Here is an 18,224-nt window from a genome sequence, read left to right as displayed (position 1 = left end):
TCCCAAACCAACCGAAACGGATGGAGGTAAGGCTGGCAGAGCAAGCCTGCAGCTTAAAAGCAGGAAAATACCCGGAGTGCCGTATCGTGACCAGGAGGAAGTTCAGTATTAAATAAATCCCAGTAGGGTACGGCAGCGTGCAGCCGAGGTTCATGTGTGACTCAGTCCTGTCGTGACACTGTGGGACCGGGGCATGTCGGTTAACTTCCATCACGAACGCGGATCCCAGGGCCGCACCAGAGCCCCTTTCCCCTTCCTGCCCCCCCGCCCCCCCCGCCCGCAAGGTGCCGCCAGGGCCCCCCCAGGGCGCTGCAGCCCCCACATCGGGCCGGCGGCGGCGTGCGGGCACCTCCCTGAAGGTCACCTTGCGAGGGCGGCTGCGCCCTGCACCCCCGCCCCCCTCAAAAAAAATAAAATAATAAAATAAAAAATAAAAAAACATCCCGGCAGGTGCCGCGCGGCGCCGCTTTCGCGTTCAGCGCTCGGCAGGCGCCGCACACGTGAGCCCGGCGGGGCGCGGCGGGGCCGGGCGGGACGGGGACGAGGAGGAGGAAGAGGAGGAGGAGGAGGAGGGGGGGGGAGGGAGAGGAAGGCTCAGGGCTGCCCTCGCCGCCGCCCCGCGCGCGCACGCGGCCGCACACCTGCGCGCGCACACGTGCCCGCGCGGCCCCCTCCCCGCCGCCCGTCCCGTCCCCTGCCCGCCCTCCGCCGCCTCCCAGTGGCTGCGGCGCCCAGCGGGCGGGGCCCGCGCCCTATATGAAGGGGTGCGGCGGGCGGCGAGCGCGGCCGCTCCGTGCCCGGTGGGCTCTGCAGTTCCCTCGTCAGCTCCGTTCCTCCGCCGGACCTCGAACGCCCCCCTCCCCCCTAAAAGCCCCCTCCCCGGAGCCCGTCACCGGTGCCGCGGAGCCCGTCCGAGCCCTCAGCGCCCCCTCCCCCCGCCGCCCCCCGCTCGCTCGCCATGGCCCGCGGGAAGGCCAAGGACGGCGACGGCAACTGGAAGAAGTTCATCTGGAACTCGGAGAAGAAGGAGCTGCTGGGCCGCACCGGGGGCAGCTGGTGTGAGTGCGGGGACGGGCGGCGGGGGGGCTCCGTAGCGCGCACCGCCGCGCCTCACCTCCTGCGGCCGGGCACCGGCACCCGAGGGGGGACGGGGGGAAAGAGGGGGGGGACCCCAGGCTCCCCCCCCGAGCCCCTCTGGGCCGCGGCTGCCGGGCAGGTGGGGCCGGGCCCGGGATGGAGCCCGCGGCGGGGCCGACCTTGGGAGGGCGCCTCGTCCTTGGCGCTGCCTCCCCGGCTCCCTCCGCACCGCGGGTGCCGCTCCCCCGCCTCGCCTTCTCCCCGCCGCTCAGCGCTCCGAGGTGGTTTTGCCTCGTCGAGAGAGCTCTGGGGACCTGCGGTGCCTCCCCGGCACGGAGGTGGCCGTGTGTGCAGCGATGCTGGCGCACCCCGCTCTCGGTTAGGGCGCCCTGCGAACAGCCCTGGCTTCCCCGGAGGCGTTGGGGTTGTCTGCGCGCACACGGACGGTGCTCCAGCTGCTGCCAGCCCCGGCCGGTCTGAGCGCCGCGATGCCCAGCCCGGCTCCTGGTGTAACGGATCAGCTGGAGGCGCCAGCCCTGCCTCTGGTGGACCGCAGCGGGCTCCTGCCGTATCCTTACGTGAGCAGAATCGGGTTGCGGGCGCGCTCCGAGCGGTGCCTGCTGCTCCCGAGGCACCGGGCGGCCGCGCAGCGCTTCCGACGCGGAGCCAGACCGAGCCCTCCTTCCCATGCCCATCCGTCTAGGACCGATGTCAACCTGCAGGCTGACCGTCCGGTTTCTCCGCTATAAGCCTACCTGTTGCGGGAAGCTTTGTCGCGCAACCCCGCTGTGCTCGGTTGCCGTGTGTTTTTTTCTGAAACCTTGACCTTTATGGTGTCTTTGGTGTTAAGAGCATCCTGGCTGGGAGACTGATTAAATAAGCTACCTCCCAGCGCTGGCCTTTTGATGTTACAAAAACTCAAAGGTGTTACGCTGCAGACAACAGCATTAGTGTTTGGTTTGTTACAACAGCACCTCCTATGACCGTGCTCTGGAAAAAATTTCCAAATGTCTCTGACGTCACGACCATTTGCTTTACGCTGCCTGGATACCAAAGAGTGCTTTTAACTCCTGGAGCACCACGATACCACACCGAGCTCTGCTCACCGCCCATGGCTGCCTCCCCGGTCTCCAGTGGACAAGAGGATGGAGTGTCTTTCTGAGTGTGTCCCTCAGCCTGTGTCTCTGGCCGTCCCTCCTGATCCTCTTTCTTTCGTAACTGGAAAATGAAAACCACCAGAAATGGCTGCTTTAATGAGGAGGCTTCTCCACTGATGGAGCTTTTTTTATGACGGGGCTCAGGAGAGAAGGAATATCTTCACTTACTGCTTCCTCCCCTGCCCTTGTATCTGTTCACCTTGAGTCCTCCATATAAACCTCCTCATCCGGGTTCGCAGTTAGGCTAGGACGCTGCGATCGAGCAGGCTCTTTCAAGTGTTCCTCGCTGCAGTGCTTGTTCCTGCAGCCCGATTAGCCTCTAGTTGCTTGGCTTGGGCTGGCTTATCCTTCCTGTAGGCGGCCTGGTGATGCCTAGTACAGCGTGTTACTGTGCAGTTAATCAGTTGAGATAATCCCTGTAAACTGGTAACCGATACCCAGAGTCTGAGCTGCGCTGCGTCTCAGGCTCTTCCCCCCCCCCCAGCGAGCCGCCGGCCCCCAGGATTATTCTAGGCATCTCCTTTCAGACCCAAACTAAATTTAGTCTTTCATTATTACATAATTCAGTTTTTACTTGGTATGAGCGGTGCTGGCATGCCTTTGTAGATGCGCAAGGTTGGTAAATGCGGAGTGCTGTGACACTGAAGTACTTTCCTACACTTGAGATTGAGTATTGGTGCTGACTTGGGCCTAAATTCTGCTGCTGTTGTCTCCGGTGGAGGCCAGAGTCTGACTCATTTGGGAGGTCACACTTGACCAATGCTTGTAAACCTGACTCTAACAGCTCCTGTAGGCTCTGTGGAAATATCTCTGAAGCCCAGGGTGGCGTGGAATGTATAGCGCTGTGTATAGCATGTCGACTTGTGTTGGGCTTGTGCTTCACTGAAAGCCTGTCACCTTGTGGTAGCCTTGGTCAGCCAAGGCATCCGTTAAAATATGGAAGAACGCATTGTAATCCCCATGCTTTAGGATCCCAAATAATTGGGGTGTGATTCGATTCATCTTTCCATTTGTTTTCTCTTGCAGTTAAGATCCTCCTCTTCTATGTCATCTTCTACGGTTGCCTGGCAGGCATCTTCATCGGGACCATCCAAGTGATGTTGCTCACCGTCAGTGAATTTGAACCCAAATACCAGGATCGAGTGGCGCCTCCAGGTAACTAACTAGGAGACCCGTGTTGGCCCGGGTGCAGGCTGTTCTGGGGAGGCGGCTTGGTTACTCACCTCCAGGAGGAGGGTGAAATAAGCATCTCGTTGCTGCAACACATATTTGTAGGGGGTGGGTATGTTCTAAGCCTTCTGTGTTAACAGCACTGGGAATCGAAGGCAATCCAGACAGAATTAAAGGTTGCATCACGTGGAGTGTTCCTTCTGTCTGAGAGGAACTTGAACCTGGATTGTTGCTCTCCCTTTTCTTTACTCCAAAGTGATGGAGTGAGGCTCAGGCTTCACTTGGGAATGAGCTGTGTGACAAAACTGGATTCAGATTTTCTTCTTAGCCACTGCGTTCCTAGGGGAAAATGAAGGGGCAAACGTAAAATGCTAGCTTCATATGTGAAACTGGGGTGCTCAAGGAGAAAGGAGGCAGTACCAGTTGTGGGTGTGCTTGCTGAATTGTGTTGGTTAACACTGAGCTCTGCTGTGTGAGCTGGAGGAGGTAACAGCATCTGCAAATGGGTATTTCCCTTGATGCCGAGTGGGGAGGGTTAGAGGTGGCTCTCGCAGCCCCTGGTGCACGACCTTTCCTCTGTTAGACAGAACAGGAGCCCCCTGCTTGAGGTGAAAACATGTGAGAGCCCACCTCGGGTTGCTGCAGACGGGGTGAACAGCCACTGCCGCAGGTCAGGCTCTGCTGCGTTGCCTGATTCCTGCCGCAGCCAGCGGCCGCTCAGAGCATGGCAGGGAGCTGCGCAACTGCTGCTTTCCCACATTACAAATGACCTTGAGGCGGCTTGGCACTGGCTATGGTAATGATCTGTCTCCAGTTGCTCTGTAAAACAGTTCAGAAGCTTTTAATAACGGTGGTATTTAAGTGACAATTGTGAGGCTGACGGCTTGTAGCTACAGAAGCTGGCTCTAGTGTCACACAGTGTTTTACAGCCCCACTGTCTGCAGTGCTGCTATGCTGCAACTGTTCCCCGCTCTAATAACACGGGGAGCGTTGCCTTCACCAGATGGTGCTAATATCTCTGCAAAGAATCATCTTTTTCAGGTAACTGCTTTTCCACCAGCTTTTTTTTTTTTTTTGAAACAAAACAGACTGAAATTGCTGCCTTAATATATGGCATTTAAGGTACCAGCGTGGCTGGGGTAAGTGCTGTGTGGAGCACTGTACCCATCTCTGCATCAGGCTTTTGATACTTGCAGGAAAGACTAAACTGTCACTGGTGCTGACCAGAGCTGTTAGCTGCATTTGAAATGCTAACATGGATAATGGTGGAAGAGTCGTTTTTAAATGTTTTTCCTCAGCTGAAGCCCAGTGGTCTTACCAGACATGAAATAATTAGCAAAGAAACTGGATCTTGGGTCACATCCAGACAGACATGCTGTTTAGCCTGATGTCGCATAATTACTCATTCTAGGTAAGTTAGAATTGCAAACCCCTATTACCCAAAGCTAATTTCAAAGCAACTTGGTAGTAAAATCTCTGGGCAAGATTTCAGCCTGCAGAGGGTTATATTCATCTCTTAATTAAATACTGCACCACTTTTTTGAGCTTTGTCCTTTCTTAACAAAAAATGAATTTCAAGATGCTGTTGTAGTGGGTGCTATAGAAAGCAAAATGGAGGAAGGCTGAAAAGGCTTTGGGGGATCTTTTGAGTTTGGAATGGGCTTTCAGGACTTAAATCAACCAGAATAAAAATCTAACTCCTGAACGAATGACAGTAAGCAGCCTGCTTGAAAAGGGTTTCAAACCCACTGTAATGGCACACGATAAAGGCACGTGAATACCATTTACAGGGGACATTTACCTGCTAACAGCACAGAGCCCTTTGCAGGGTGTCATCTGACTTACTACCGATGTGGATGAGCCAGGGGTGAGGTGTGGTTGGAGCTTGGCTGTTAGTGTCAAGTTTGTTTCTTGCCCTGCAGCACGGCACCCGTTAGACCAGAATGTGCCCAAATAAACTTTTAATGTGGGCTTTCATAGAGATTGAGGCTGTGGTGAGCTGCTGCACTGATGCCTGTGGGAGGTCAGCAATCCCTGCGATCCCATACTGCTTGGGGTCTCCTGCACTGCAAGCAGAACTGCATTTCCGATGATTAGCACGCTTGCTCATGTGCATAGTGAGCATCGAACTTCCCATGAACTGGGAGCCCTGCAGACTGTGAACTACTTTAAAATAAAAAGTTGTGCAATTCTAGTTCCTGGTTCTTGTGGGGGGAGTTGCAAACCAAGTGTACTGTCAGCTTGAAAACTAGAGGGCAAGTCCCTTCAGTTTCCACCTTCCCTAACCATTTTGGGCTCACATGAAACTTTCCTTCAGGGTTTGCAGGAAAAAATGCTGTAGGGGCTGCTGTAATGTCATTCCTGTTCTGCAATACACAGAATTACTAACAGTGGCAGAAGCTACAGGATGTTTCATTGAGTTATTGATAGGGGCACAGCACTGAAAGCCATAAAGTGCTATTTTTAAATATCATTAACATGCTAATTGGTTCCTGCACCACTTGGCTGTACATTTCCAGGATAACTTCCCTCCTGGGGAAAGGGGCAGCACAGTTCACCTCGTCCAGCCTTTGCCCCGGGGACAGCCCCTGCTTGTGGTAGATTTCCACCTGTGCTGTGCCCCGGGCTCTGCTTTAACCACAGCACCCACCCTGCTAAGAAGGAAGGGTGGGGGAATTGCCTTTTAGACACAGAGTGCCAAGTGTTTTCCTGAATCCATTTTCTTTTCCACCCCAATCTGAATTGGGCTGTGTATCCTGCCATCTTGTGGTGTTGGTCCTGCGAAACATGGTCCACCTGCCCCACAGCTGGTGTAGGGGTGGGAGCTCACAGCTGCCTCAGGCTTCTCAGGAGTGGCTGCAAAGGAGATTCCTGCTCGGGTCGGGAGGTCTCACATCCCTGCTGGTTTAAACACCGCCTTGCCCTGATGTGCTTGGGCAGTGTGTAACGGGGAAGGCTGCTCCGGTGTGTATTCCCCGCTTGGCTTATTTAGCTCAGATAGTAGCTGGGAGGTGGAAATGAGAGCGACAGGAAAGCCCCAAGGAGCAAGTGCCACCTCCTGTCTAGTCACGCTTTTCTGCCACCTCTTGCCACGGCACCAAAGTATGAAAAATATCTGAATCTCAAGCTCTAGAGACACTGCCTGCCTCCCAGCTGAGCAGACTTTGCATTTTTAGGAAACGTGCACCTGCTTTTTGCGTTTCTGGGATGAGGCAGACAATGATTAGAAGCTTGGAGGGACATCAATTAGCATGGAGGCTTTTAAAGTCCATCCTCACTAAGTGAGCGCGGCGGGGGTGCGTTAGGTAGGAGTGGTGTAGTGGTTGCTAAATTGGTCGTCTGTGTCACCCAAGTAGTGTTCAGACACATTGTGAACCACGAGAATGTGGTGCTGGGAAGTGAGCGTGGCATGATGAAGCAACTGTCATCACTACAGACTTGCACAACCATTCCTAATAACGAGCTTGACCTACCACTTCTGGTTTCTTCCCCTCCACCCTCCAGACATGTTTTTCTGACGTCTTGCTCCTGCAGCTTAGAGCGATAAAGCCTGTGTAAGGATTGAGTTTAAAATGAAATGGAATAAATGTGATTTTAGTCTGCAGCAGTACTATGGAGGTAGAATGGTAGCTGGAGAAAAATCAGTGACCTCACACTTCATTTTAGATATCCTGATAGAGCCATGCCGTTAGCCAACAAAAAGTGGTGTTTTGCTCTGAAGTCAAGGCATCATTCATCACTTACGTGGATGGTGTCAGTCAAGTCTAAATGGTGATCTTATTTCCTCGCAAGGCGCTCTAAGAGGCAATTGCAGAAATAGTATTTCAAAATCAAAAGTAGCTTCGTCACTGTTTTCCTAGCAATAAGTGACTTGATTCTTCCATGTTGTGAGCGGCAGCAGCATCACTACACGTGACTGGTGCTTCTCTGGTAGTAACGTGAGACGAACTGCAGCAAACAGAACTCAGCTTCCAAATGAGGGAGCGTTGTTTGGACTCCTGGCTATGAAAACGCTTGAGACTTCATTTCTTTCCCCTTAGAGCTTGCTCATGAATGGCTTCCTCATGTGCACAAGTCCCTCAGAGACTCAATCGTCCCTGTACTTCATTAGTGCTGCACAGGCCTTATGTGCCTGTTGGCCCCTGGTAGGTAGCGCTGGCATGGCTCAACTTGGTAAATTTTTTTCCCCTACTTGTTTCAATTCTCCCAGTAGGGGTGAGAGAAGGTTTCAGAAAGGCTGCAGAAGTGTTCCAGAGAGGGAGGGTTCACTGGTAGCGCTGCTCTGATAGCAGCACTGAAGCTTTTATTTTGGATGTGAACATACAGGTGGCACAGAAGGGAGAGCAAGGCAGGAAACAAATGATGGGTCTGTGCGTATGGCTCTGTGTGCAGTCAATTGCGAGCATGTGGGCATGGAAGTTGAGGTGGAAACCAGTGATAGATTTTTTTATCAGGATAAAGCACCTTTCATCTTCACGTAGGTTGTCCTGTTTGTCTCATGAGTGGGAAGGCTGATCTCCACTTCTTTCTCGTGCTGAAGGAACAAAGCACCTGCTGTAGCGAAGCACAGTCCACTCTGGTGCAGCCAAGTGCCCTTAAGTGGCCCGGGTGAGGCTGAGAGCAGCGGGGCTGCGCACCGCGTGGGCTTCGGTGCTGCTCTGCGCATCAGCACCCAGACGTGGACCTGCCCCAAAGGACAGATCCTTTGGGTTGGGAGCCTGTTCTCCAGGTCACTCGTCTGACAGGCGGGAGATTGGTTTTGAGCTGGACGTGTCAGTGGCCGGGCTCTCCTCGCCAGGAGTGGGGACAAGCTGCTCGGGCCTCTGCAGGTGCCGCACAGCTTGTGCTGCCCTTCCCTTCACCTCTGCCTCGTCTGCATGGGTGCCTTTACGCACTGCCTTGGATAAGATAAAAAGCTGGGGTGGGGACTCGCTTCCAGTGGTCCTCAGCAAAGCCGGTAGTTCAGCTGCCTGGCCAAAGCTTATTAAAGCCTGGCCGAGCTTTCTTGAGTGTTATATTTACACACTCGGATGATAACTGTAACTTGAACTCTGGAAGAGGCAGACCCAGATAGCCACTTGAAGTGCCTCTGAGCCTGTTGCTTCCCAGGGGGCTAGTAATACAGGGAGAGGTTGGCAGGAGAGACTGAACCCAGTTTGTACGGTTATAACCATTTGTGAGGCAAGAAAGCAAATAATTAATTGAAAAGGGGTTGAGAACTCAACTGACTTTGCAGGGTGAGACCTAATTCTGCTGGTGGAGCACTGAGCTGCTTCTAAACTTGTAATGCTCAACCTGGTCTGTTTGTACCAACGGGGGATTGGAGAGGGCAACGCTGCTTCCTGGAATAAAACTCGAAACCGCAAGCTGCTCGCGGGACGTCTCGCTATCTTTGGCTACTAGGAGCTGCGTTTAGGGGAACAAAGCTAATCTTTGTCCTGGGTTACAAATTCCACCTCAGTGGGCAGGGGAGTGGTGAGCTGGCCCAGGAGGGACTAAGCAGAAGCACTCAAGTGGCTTTGGAAAAACTGCAGGAGTCACAAGCTGTTGTGGGCTGGGGCCAGCCAGCTAAGCTGCCCGAGTTTTGCGCTGGAGGAACTTGTTGGCAACAGACCCGCTGTCAAGGCAAACGCTGCTCCCCTGCTCCTTTTTTTGTTCTTGCTAAAGTGGAGATGACAAACTGAACACAAGTCGAGACCTCAATAATTACAGTGGCAGCCACAAAGGCAGCGTGAACTCCAGTTCCCATTACTTTAAACTTAAGTGTTAGCCATGCATCAATGCATTCAATTAAAGTGTGACCTAAACTTCATGCAAGAGCAGCTATTTCCAAGTCCCATAATGACAAGCAAAGGGCTTGGCATTTTTCATCATCCGCAGCCATTACTTCTATCTAGTCCCTTCTGCCCATGCATTCTTCTTCTCCTCACCCTCCTGAAGTCAAAATCGGAGCTAGTTACTCAGCCCGGAATGTAGGGCAGTCTTTTGAACGTCTCTCCTGTGTGGAGGTGTTTCTTGCTCAGTGATGTGCTTCTGATTATAGAGCTCAGGATGCTATTTCTGCAGTCAGAAATGATGTTTAAGGAGCGAGAAGGCGAGTCAAAATGATCAGGCTGATGAATTTACTGAGAAAATGTCTCCTGCCCCGCATCCAACAAGGGAGACAGCACGAGGGAAACGTGGAGAGGCCGTAGCTAACTTAGGGAGCCCCTCTTGTCTGCTATTGCAGGGGTTCACAAAGGGGCATCTCCGATGCACCCTAAAGGTGTAGCGTTGCACCCAGTTAGGGACACGTGTGCCCCAGTAGCCTTCCAGGGGAGCTGGTTGTGTGATGTTCTCACACAGTTTCCCTTCTGCCCTCGGGGAGGAGGCAGAAGTGGGCAGGGGGCCTGTGGCCGGCTGTTTTTCTGGAGAAAAACCTTGACTTGTAGCCTCCCTTCTGCCTCTGTGATTTTTATCTGCTTAGTGATGCAAACATCATGACGAATATTCCAGACTGTTGTTGGAAAGAGGAGATAAGAGCCCTTCAGAACCTCCCCTCTAGTGAGCTTGTTTTGTGCAAGTCCTGAGGTCTGAAAAATACAGATTAGTAAGAATGCTTTATGTTCTCGGTGTATGTAGCGTTGTCCAGAGGCTGCGCAGCTCCTAACGTTTTCTTTCTGATTTTGCTTTCCTTAGGACTGACCCAAGTCCCCCAGGTGCAAAAGACAGAAATTTCCTTTACTGCCTCCGATTCTAAAAGTTACGAGCCGTATGTGAAGAATCTTGAGAAGTTCTTAAAGGACTACAGCGCTGATCAACAAACTGAAAACATAGTATTTCAGGACTGCGGGGGTAAGTCTGGGTTGTTTCCTCCAGCTGAGGTCTCTGACCAGTGCCTCTGTGTCAGGCCCATCAAAAACCGAGGGTTAGTAGTGGTGGTCTGTGTCTGCAGCTGTTCCTTGCATTGTCACCAGAGCCACACTGGTAAACTTTAACTGGTAGACTTTGGTTTCAGTCGTACCACTGCTCATTAAACAGCTAGTTTAGACAGACCGTATTTGGCCAGGGATGTACCTAAGAAGCTTACTGCAAAGGAAGCATGGCCAGGGACTGCCAGATTTCACTTGGCTGAAGTTGCAGCTGACTCTCAAAAGCGCCTGGCACTGACCTTATATCCCCCCTGAAAGCCACAGGGGGATTTTGCAGCTGACTTTGCTGAAGCCAGTGTCGGTCCTCCTGATGCAATGCAGCAAAACATCAGGAGGATATTGATCAGTAATAGATTATATGTAATAATGGGAAATCAGCCTGTCGCCTCGTGTAAGATGTGCATGTGAAATCTGAGGGGAACCCTCTCGTAAAAGCTGACAAAAACATCTCTGCGCCAGCGAATTGCAAATGTGTTTGCTCTCTTGTAGCCTGTAGGAAGCCTCAGTTAGAAAACAAAGCCCCCACAAACTTGCTGGTCTGCGATCAGCCTGCGTGTGGGGGAGTGGCTGGGTGCAGGTCTGCGCTGTCAGCCTCTAGAAGGTGGCATCACCTGCCTGGGCAAGTGGGAAATCCCGACTACACGGTGAAGCACAAATATAGCTGTTCCTGACGAGCAGAAGGTTGTGTTGCATACATTTGTTTTTCCATTCCTCCACCATGGCAGAGATGCCTACGGATTACAAAGACAGAGGACCATACAGCGATACCCAAGGCCAGAAGAAGGTCTGCAAATTCAAACGTGAATGGCTGGAAAACTGTTCTGGAATACAGGATCCCACCTTTGGGTACAAGGATGGCAAACCATGCATCCTCGTCAAGCTCAACAGAATTATCGGCTTCAAACCCAAGGCAAGTATCTCTTCCCTTTGTAACAGGAGCCACTGATGAGGACGGGGAGTTGGCTGCAGATTTGCTGTGGCTCTGGAGCAGTTATTGAATTTGTGCCTGCTTTTCTGTCTCTGGAGGGAGATAAGTATTAAAACCTTAGAGGTTTTAATACTTACCGCAGAGGAGGGACTGTGAGACCATTTGAATGACTGGCTTTAAAAGTACGTTTCTTTAAAAAGCAAACTGCACGCTGCAAGCTCGTGGCGAGTAGCAGTGAGCTCTGGCAGCACAAGCTCCTGGTTAACTGTCTGGTGACTTGCGGAGCCTGCTAACCGAACTGCTCTGACAAGGTGTTCTCTTCACCTGGTAAAACCCACTTTAACTGTGCGCTTCTGCGTGACGGTCCCCGACCTACCGTGTCTGTAGTTAACTGTGTCATGCCTCCATCTTCTCCGTTCTTTCCTCAGGCAGTGCAGAGTTGCCTGCCTTGCTAAAGCCACTTAATTAAATGGAGCAGTGCTGCATTAGGCTGATGCATAGTCTATAAAGCATAAACTACATCTGAGAGTTCGGCAAATCTCTTACTGCAAGAAAGGTGAGGAGATCTTTAAGTTATTTAATGCAGCTTCAGAAATGCTGTTTTATGCCTGCTGTCACCCTTTGCTCAGTGCTGGGCTGAATAGCAGGTTTGCAGTAACGCTGAAGGACGTTAATCTGCACAGGAACCGCTTTTACTCGTAGGTTTTTCCCCAGCGTGTTTAAATGCTAAAACATTCTGGAAGAACCCAGCAGCAGAGTGCATGTTACTGAATGAGGCACCGTGCAAAACACACCTCTCCATCTTCTGGGTGGAAAGCAGTGCAAATGGTACAGCAAGCAGTCTTCATCGCCACCCGTTAGTGATGATGAGGGGGAAAGGCACTGACTGGCCAGCTACCATGTTTTGATGAATGTTATTCTACAAAGGGGACTGTCCTGTGCTCAAATTCAGTTGAATTTTGAATCATCTGATCCTGGGTGGCAACAATGGGTGCGTTTTAGCAGGAACGTGCTGTGCTTGGTATGTGGTGGTTATAGGATGGCATGAAAAGCGCATGTTTGTTTGATGATCGGGGAAGGAAAGGGGTTGGTGCCTTCCTCCACTTCTTGCCACAGAGCTCTGCAGAGCTCTGGGCTGTGTTAGAGAGCGGGGTCTGATCGAGGTATGACTTCAAACGCTTCATTTAGGAATGACGCACGTGTCTAAGGCATTCCTCGTCTCCCCCATTCCACTCTTCATCAGAGACCATTCAGCTCGTGTTGGGAGGGTGTTTGTGAGGCAGATCTGAGCTCCGCACAGATGTGAAGCCAAACTCCTCTTAGTAACTGAGACCAACATTGGAGTTGACGCTCCCAGCTTTCCCTGAGATACTCTGAGCCTTTGTCCTTCCATGCAGGTGATGTCAAAGTTCAGGAACGTCAGGGTGTGACTGCCTCTATTGTTCTTTGCTGCGCGTTTCCAGTCCTAACTGCACTCACCTGGCACAGAGGTAGCAAACCTTCAGCAGAGCGTCTCATTCTGCCACTGCGTGACATTTGCACAAACAAACCCTGCTGGCAGCTGGCGCTCTACCACGAGACACTTTCCTCAGTGAAATGAAAAATACCCTGAAGTGCTTGCTTTGGTAGCCAGAGCAGCTTTATGTGGGTTAACTTGTACCTCGTGTAGTTGTGTTACGCTGCTCCTCCTCCCAAGAACTACCACCAGTTGCTGCTGCCTCTGAACTTGAGCTGGAAAGGATCCCCGTTAGCTGTTACGTTTGGTACCACTGAGATGTGCTGCTGCAAAGAGGCATTCAGTGTGTAACATTGCCTTGGTTTGGGTTTCTTCTAGGCTCCAGTAAATGACAGCCTTCCTGCAGAGGTTATGGCAAAATACAACCCATATCTCATCCCCGTCCACTGCGCTGCCAAGGTAAGTGAGACGCAACGAAGGCGAGTCAGTACACTACAGGCAAGGGCTGCCCGAGTCCTTGTCCAGCTGTAGCTTCCTTTCTCTGCCTTCCTGCAGGCAGTTGGGGTGGTTTTTGCTTGGGAGCTCTTCCTGTAGGACTCTGTCAAAATGCCATTGATGAAGAACAACAGCAGTGCCCTCACAGGGAGGGGTAACAGCAGGGCCAAGGAGTAAAAAGGATCCTCAAAATAGCTTCCAAGTGATATACTGGAGTTCCTAGCAAGGATGGTTGAAAAATGGCCCTGGTGAAGAGGTGCTTTACCTTGAATATTAATGCTTCTGGGAAACAGCAGGGGCTTTTTGTTCAGTTAGATTTTTAACCACAGTTAGTGCATTGGTATGACAAGAAGCTGTGGTGTCTTCTGAACGTACAAATGGCTGAGTTTTTAATTAAAACGCTCTTTTCCTGGATGATACGTGCTTGGAGGCACCTACTGGTAGGACAGCTCATAACTGTCCTTTCCACCATCGGGACGGTCCTCGTGCTGTCAAGCTGAGGATCGGTGATGACCAAAGAGAGCACGCAGCACTGGTGAAAAGCAGATGGTGGGAAAACAGCTGCAAAATGCAGTGTTGGGATAACGAGCATCTCTTCTTCTTACCCTGTCTCTCAGAGAGAAGAAGATGCAGACAAAATAGGCACAGTGGAGTACTACGGGATGGGAGGCTACTCTGGCTTTGCCCTGCAGTACTACCCCTACTACGGCAAGCTCCTGCAGCCGCGGTACCTGCAGCCGCTGGTGGCAGTGCAGTTCACCAACCTGACCTACGACGTGGAAGTGCGTGTGGAATGCAGGGCCTACGGGCAAAACATCCAGTACAGCGACAAAGACCGCTTCCAGGGACGCTTTGATATTAAATTTGACATAAGAAGCAGCTGATTGTAAGCACAACTCTCTTTCCCCCCTCTCCTCCTCCTAGCCATTTAAAAAGGTTTAAAAAAAAGAACAAAAAAGAAAACCTACTAGTCTTGAACAAACTGTCATACGTATGGGACCTACACGTAATCTATATGCTTTACACTAGCTTTCTGCATTTACTAGGTTAGAATGTAAACAAAGTGTAGCAATAGCGACAAATATTTATTCTACTGTAAATGACAAAAGAAAACAGAATTGAGCCTTGGGACATGCCCATTTTTACTGTAAATTATGATTCCATAACTGACTTGTAGTAAGCAGTGTTTCTGGCCCCTAAGTATTGCTGCCTTGTGTATTTTATTTAGTGTACAGTACTATAGGTGCATACTCTGGTCATTTTTCAAGCCATGTATTGTATCTGTTTTCTACTTCTCGTGAGCCAAGACTTTTGCTGTCCAAGGTGTAAATACTCAATGGGACTAGAACTGGCATGATACTTCTCATTATTTTGTTCCTTTTAAAAGAAAGGCCCACCTGTGAGACTATATTTAACAGCACTCCATAAGGCTTCTGACTTTTCTGTGGTGTTAGGGTATTTTATTTGGAGGGGTGGCAGGGGAAACTAACTTAAGTGAAGTTAAAGAGAATAGATGATTGTGTACTGTGCTTGTAGCGAATGCTGTCTCTCTTTCTCTCTCCACCTTTTCCCTCATCCTCCAGTATGTTGTGTGAGAGACCTGGGTCAGACTATCACTCCCCTCAGTGATAGGCATAACTCTTTGCTTTGTATATTTTCTTTTTTTTTTTTTCTTTTCTTTTCCTGCTGGAGGCATCGCACACTGTGGTGCTAATGTCTTTATTGAATGTTTTAACCATTTTCATGGTGGACGAATTTTATATTTATGCAGTTGTACAATTTTATTTTTTCTGCAAGAAAGTGTAATGTATGAAATAAACCAAAGTCACATGTTTGAAAATAAATCTTTATTTTAAACTTTATAAAAGCAATGCAGTACCCCATAGAATGGTGTTAAATGTTGTCTAAAGTGCAAAACTCTATGTTCTAACATGTAATAATAGCCAGGAGTACAGTGCTCTTGTTGATCTTGTATTTCAGTCAGGTTGAAACATTGGACAAATAAATGAATGAACACACTGCTTGGTGTCCACGTCTTTTGCTTTGGGTGGGGGTAGAGGCTCTCAGTTGTCCAGAATCTTGAAGAAGTACTGCACCTAGTTAAAAAACAAAATACATTTTTATCATTTCCAGAGCACCTGAGCTTGAGATGGTTGAAACGTGTGCTGGGATTGCTGTCAATCACTGCTGCCACCTTTGAGCAAATACGTGATGCTTTCACTCTAGAACAGAGCGGTTTGGGGTTAAGTGTTTGTTTTGCCCTCTCCCTGAGCTGACACCTTAGAGGCTGCAGAGGCATGCGCGCCCATGATCACGTTGCTCATCAAAATGTCCTCAGTGATGGCTTGGGGTGGTTGCTGTCACCGCAGGTGCTCCAGGCCTAGGGGCACCGGCCATGCATTCTAGGGGTAATGTCAGGTAAGAGCGGTTTGTTGAACCACCCGCCAGAGGTAAGTGCAGCAGGTCCGGGAGCGGGGAGAGAGCTGAAGTCACAAAAGCAGAAGAAAGGGAGCTGCAGGGCGGTGATTTGTCCTCGGCTGCTGCTGGGCCAAGTGCCCTGCTCTGAGCACAGGCTGTGCCTGAGAGGGCTGCTCAAAGATGTGACGGGTTGGCAGCCAGCTTCCTGCTGGAGTCAAGATCACTTTACGCTGTGTGAAGCAGACTACCAGGCAGAATTTCTCTGGGTAAAGCGGCAAAACATTAATATCCTAGAGCAAGCTGCTTGAGAAAGCCTTCATAATTAGAATGCAATATAGTGGAAAAGCAATCTGCTAAACTTTTAGCCATCTGCTCGAAGGACAAACATAGCTATTGTACACCACAGCATTTAGCACAAGTATGCCATCATTTTTAACAACAACCATGAGCTAGCTGAAACCTCACCTTTGGCTATTTAATTTGCTGCTGTATGCATAGAGGCAATGGCTCAACAAAGACACTGTGATTAAAGCACCAAAGTACTCCCTTAAAGGCACGCTGAAGTCACACGCGTTACGGGAACACTTGGCCGTGTGGGCACCCAGCAATCGGGTGCTTTACAACCGCGATCGGGTGGAGATGGGGTTGCACAGGTCAAGGTTTCTTAGGCACAGCCTTGCCCCTACAATTCAAATCTTATGTGCTTGGCATGTGATAGTTTAAAAAAAAAAAAAAAGCTTTAGTTTAAAAAAAGCCAACTCATGGTTAGATAATTTATTGCAGTCTGATTTACTATATAAGAGCAAAGTCCAAGTATAACCCAATAATAAAGATAATGTCCTATTCCAGGGGGTTGGCCAAACACCGCAGAAAGCTTATGGCACCTGTGTTTCCTTCAGGGAGCAGGTGGCGCAAGGCACAGGCAGCATGTACGCTGATTAGTACATTGTACAATAATGCAAAAACCAAGCTTTTATCCACAACTCACTCTAGCACCGACTCAGTGAAAGCAGGCTGGGCAGCTCGGCTCACTAACCAGGCACTAACTGCAGTAGCTGCCCTGTCCTCATGCTTGCCAGCTGCCCACCGACGAGACCAGGCTTCCCGACAGCTCTGCTACCACCAGGCTGCCCCAAAATGCAACTCATTTGTCAGGCCTAGTGGAGGCTCAGCACTAAATGGCTGCAGGCATTAAACCAGCCGGCAACCACACCAGAAAACCACGCGTAGACTTCTGGACAGCCAGCTCACGCAGTGGAGCCAGTAATGCGTGTTACACGGTAGAGTTTACCTTCTTCAAAGGCCTACTGCTGCCTTATGCTACTTCACGTGCAGTCAAAAAAGCTGCGGCTGGGGAAAGGAAAGACAAGAAATAGCTCATCAAGCTAAAATTAACAGTGCTTTCAGGCTGGTGTTTTTTTTTTTTTCTTTTTTCTTTTTTTCTTCCTGGAGGTGGGGTCTGTGCTGTATGGCCTGTGCAAAGCCACCCTCTCCAGGCAGGCACCTGGTTCCTCGCTGCCCAGCAGTACATCGCATTGTAAGCTGCCAGTCTGAACTCCTTGTTCTTTCTGCCAGATTGGCTCAACGCAGTTACGTATCACTGTAACCATTACTGCAAATTTTATCTCCTGGCTTGTTGGTAGAGGGCAGCTGATTTCAGGGTCAGAGCAATGCATAAAAATACTTATAAAATAAGAAGCAGGGCAACGCATTTAATGACAAGCCCCTTTAAATCTGTGCCTGCACAAGCGTACAAATAAAGAACAGGAACCAGTTTTTACAGCACTGAACGTGGGAACTCCTGGCCCTGCGCTGCCAGTTTGGCCCAAAGCATCTGACCTGCAAAGGCCAAGGACGCGAGGCAGCGCGTGGGGAGTGGTGCCAAGCACCAACAAAAAAGGCCAAGCGCTGCAGCAGCGACTCCTTGGCTGGTGACTCTGGGTCGCGCCTCAGCCCGAGGTGCTGATAGCACTGCCGGCAGCACAGGCCCCATTTCTGCGAGCTGTGGGCACCTTTAGCGGAGCTCCGCCACCTCCCACACTCCCTGGCCAGGCTCTTTGGCCTCTCAGCCTCTCAGGCCCCATCTGCCCTTGCAGTTGCTGCAGGACGCTGACCCAGGGGCCGGCCGGCCTCCTGCCTCTCCTGCTCACGTGCGAGGCCTTGCAGGGGCTCTCTCAGTCCTCAGCTGCCCTTCATTTCGTGCAGGCAATTCTCCCAGGCCAGGCTGAGCAACCAAACAACCTCAGCTTGCCTACAACCTACAGGAAATGTCTTCCTCCTCAATTAGCTTTCGTTGGCTTGTTTAAGATCCACACAGCCAGTTCCGGCACGGCTCAGCCATCAGGCCAGGCACAGTACGTATGGTATAACGCGCAGAGCTGGGTGCCGGTATGTTCTCCTCGTATGCAATTATGATGTGGGTCAGCTGCCGCCCAGCTCCAGTAAAACCTGTCAATAGCTGACGCGTCTGCTGCGCCGAGAGGCTCCGTCTCTCCAAGAACCTCGCCCTCAGGAGCACGGGTGAAAGACGCCAGCCAGCAGGCGAGAGCGGCCACCAGTTATCCCCCTCAGTGCCAACACGTGCCGTGTTTTGCAGAAGACAAGAACCAAGA

General features: G+C 51.0%; 2 protein-coding genes across 2 annotated transcripts in view; one reads left to right on the top strand and one right to left on the bottom strand.

Moving 5' to 3' along the window:
* The first annotated feature begins 873 nt into the window (after positions 1-873).
* Positions 874-14,155, top strand: ATP1B1 (ATPase Na+/K+ transporting subunit beta 1). The gene is made up of 6 exons (XM_035314928.1): positions 874-1,058; positions 3,261-3,389; positions 10,083-10,238; positions 11,041-11,225; positions 13,078-13,158; positions 13,812-14,155. The coding sequence occupies exons 1-6, from the start codon at positions 959-961 to the stop codon at positions 14,076-14,078; spliced, it is 918 nt and encodes a 305-aa protein (XP_035170819.1). The 5' UTR covers positions 874-958; the 3' UTR covers positions 14,079-14,155.
* A 712-nt stretch (positions 14,156-14,867) lies between these two features.
* Positions 14,868-18,224, bottom strand: part of NME7 (NME/NM23 family member 7) — a 94,422-nt gene continuing 91,065 nt past the window's right edge. Inside the window, exon 13 of the mRNA XM_035314925.1 lies at positions 14,868-15,290. Coding sequence (XP_035170816.1) covers positions 15,258-15,290 — 33 coding nt within the window. The 3' untranslated portion in view covers positions 14,868-15,257. The remainder of the gene's footprint in view (positions 15,291-18,224) is intronic.

This window comes from Oxyura jamaicensis, chromosome 1 (genome assembly GCF_011077185.1).
Source record: "Oxyura jamaicensis isolate SHBP4307 breed ruddy duck chromosome 1, BPBGC_Ojam_1.0, whole genome shotgun sequence".
NCBI classification, from domain to species: Eukaryota; Metazoa; Chordata; class Aves; order Anseriformes; family Anatidae; genus Oxyura; species Oxyura jamaicensis.
This window is presented reverse-complemented; position numbering and strand designations above follow the sequence as displayed.

Bases quoted from the DNA above. Each gene is read 5' to 3' on its own strand.
- ATP1B1 (XM_035314928.1), top strand. From the start codon at position 959: ATGGCCCGCGGGAAGGCCAAGGACGGCGACGGCAACTGGAAGAAGTTC. The intron at 3,390-10,082 runs GTAACTAACTAG...TGCTTTCCTTAG, and splicing joins GGATCGAGTGGCGCCTCCAG to GACTGACCCAAGTCCCCCAG. The intron at 11,226-13,077 runs GCAAGTATCTCT...GGTTTCTTCTAG, and splicing joins TTATCGGCTTCAAACCCAAG to GCTCCAGTAAATGACAGCCT.